This window comes from Microtus ochrogaster, linkage group LG2 (assembly GCF_000317375.1).
Source record: "Microtus ochrogaster isolate Prairie Vole_2 linkage group LG2, MicOch1.0, whole genome shotgun sequence".
NCBI lineage: Eukaryota > Metazoa > Chordata > Mammalia > Rodentia > Cricetidae > Microtus > Microtus ochrogaster.
The window spans coordinates 19765514-19768005 of record NC_022028.1 but is presented as its reverse complement, the minus strand read 5'-3'; the positions used below and the strand labels follow the sequence as shown (position 1 = coordinate 19768005).

General features: G+C 44.3%; 1 protein-coding gene across 1 annotated transcript; it reads left to right on the top strand.

Moving 5' to 3' along the window:
- Positions 1-1607: 1607 nt before the first annotated feature.
- LOC101983628 (oogenesin-1-like) lies at positions 1608-2391 on the top strand. Its single transcript, XM_026785606.1, is given in 2 exon segments — positions 1608-2111; positions 2113-2391. Coding segments are annotated over 2 exon segments (783 nt in total).
- The last annotated feature ends 101 nt before the right edge of the window (positions 2392-2492 follow it).

Here is a 2492-nt window from a genome sequence, read left to right as displayed (position 1 = left end):
AACATGCCAAAGGAGATCCCTAACTGTTCCAACCATTTTAGATAGTGTCACCTGATGTCCCTTAGCCCAGCACACACACACATCCCCTTTCATCAGGGCACCCGCTAGACAAATGTCAGCCAATCAGGGGTCCTGAACCTTAGAAATCCCTCACCCTAACCTCTGCTATTATAAAAACTCCACAGCAGCTGAGCTCAGGGCTCTCTGATCATACCAATGCGTTGAACACACTGAGAGTCTGAGTTTGAACTTGAATAAGAATAAAGGCTCTTTGCTTTTATATATGGGACTCAGCCTCCATGGTGATCTTTTGGGAGTCCCTGTGATCTAGTCATAACAAAATGCCCTTCTTGTAGGGACTCTAGCTAGCCCAAGCATGGCAAACATGGCTCCAGCTTTGCCCTTCTCCCCCATTCCCTCTGCCTTGCTAAAAAACCATCAGATTACATACCTAAAGCTAGCCCCCAAGGTAATTCTCTTATTTGGCCACTTCCTCCTCCCGAGGCTGACTACCAAGGTCCAAGTATTGAAGTTTACTAATCAAAAGGCCCTTTTGGCTACCCTAATAAACATGCCCAATCATCATTAAACACGTCATCTTAACATGGCATTTCCCCCTTTACCTTTACAAACTCATTTTCCTGTGGGTTACACATCTCTCTCCTCTCTATCCAGAAGCAGTCCTCCCCATATCCCTTCCCCCAATCCCTTGTTCCCTTCCCTTTTTCTCTCATCCTCCATCTCCCGCCTTTGTCTCTTATCCCCTGCCCTTTGTCTCCCCGTGTCAAACAAACATTCTTTGTGCTGAGAAGTTGGTCTTGAGGTGTCTTGTGCCAATACCAGTCCCTCACTTCCTGTCTCTGTGTGTTGGCTCTTCCCAGTGTACCCTGAAGTAAATTCTGTCTTGTCAGACACTTCAGTTGGAATGGTGGTCTCTTCCTTTTTGACCCCTAATAGAGCACCACAGTTATAAAGCAGGATTCCGATGAGGTTACAGATGAAAGATAGAATGTTTCCATCTCGGAGGAAACTGCAATGTGCCATTTCCTGTATAACCTCAGCCAAATTATAAAAATCAGAGGACAGCACCAGATTTGAGAAAAGACACAACCAGGAACATTGAAAAACGGATGGATGCCAACATCGTTAAGATAAATGTCACCTTAATGAGATTTGATTAGAGAGCTAATAAAAATGAAAGAATTGCAAAAAAAAAAAAAAAAAAGAAAAGAAAAAACCTTAAGAAAAAATTCACATACAAAGGGCTTAGGTAGCTGGGCAGACATTAGCACACCTGAAGACTGTTGAGAACGAACTCCCATTTCCACCTGTTTCCCTGGCAGCACTGGACTGAGAAGGATCAGTTTTATCCCTAATTAAGATTTAAAATACCATGCAAAAAGGTTGAATTATCAGGGCTTCATTAAGGTCCATGAAAGGAAAGAGATTTCCTGCTAGACAGAAGGATGGCGTGAGTTCTACCTCTGGCCCTGGGTGGAGACATGGTATTCTAAGTGGCCCCAAATATTATAGTCTTCTTCCCCTTTAAGAGTTCATCCCTCCACTGTATATACGAGCTGAAGGTGAGAAATTTATGGATAGAAGACATGCCTCCTTTTGGACCATACCCGGGACAGATGAGAAACCTTCACACACTCATGCTGGAAGGCATCGTGAATACATTCAGGGTCGGTGAATCTGAAGAGCTGGAAGAGGAGTGGATGAACACATTGTTCTCACAATTACCCAAATCCCACTACCTCCAGCATCTCTATGTAGATGATATTTATGTTCTGCTTGGCAGCCTGGCAGAGTGGCTCAGGTGCCTGAAGAAGCCCTTGGAGACCCTGTCCATCACTTTCTGTCACCTCATACAGAGAGACCTGGATTACCTGCCCCAGTGCCTGAACCTTTCTCAGTTTAAGCATCTCTTCCTGAGTTACACAGTTTTTGATGAGTGGTTTAAACCACTTGGAAAGCTCCTTGAGAGAGTCAAAGACACCTTGCAAACTCTGAATTTGGAGAAATGTTGGCTGGAGGATTCTGCATTTAGTGATTTTATGCCTGCCCTGAGCCAATGCTCCCAGCTTCTCAAGATCAATTTTTTTTTTAAATAATAAACTGTCTCTGCCCCTCCTGAAGCAATTCCTTCAACACACAGCCAAACTGAACAAGCTCACCCAGGAACTATACCCTATCCCTCTGGAGTGCTATGACAATAGAGGCTTAGTCCTTGTACAGAGATTTGACAAACTTTGTCCTGAGCTTCTGGATATACTCAGGTCCAAAAGACAGTCCAAGGCAGTCAGTTTTGTATCCAGCATCTGTCCTAAATGTTTTCAGTTCTGTGTCTATGACCTGGAGAGCAGACATTGCCTTTGCTGGCAATAAACTGGAAAAGGTTGCTGCTTGGGACTGAGATAGGGAAGCCTGGTATGTCAAATGGATGAAATCCTCTCTGGTGTTATTGCACCTTGACTGCTCCCCACAGA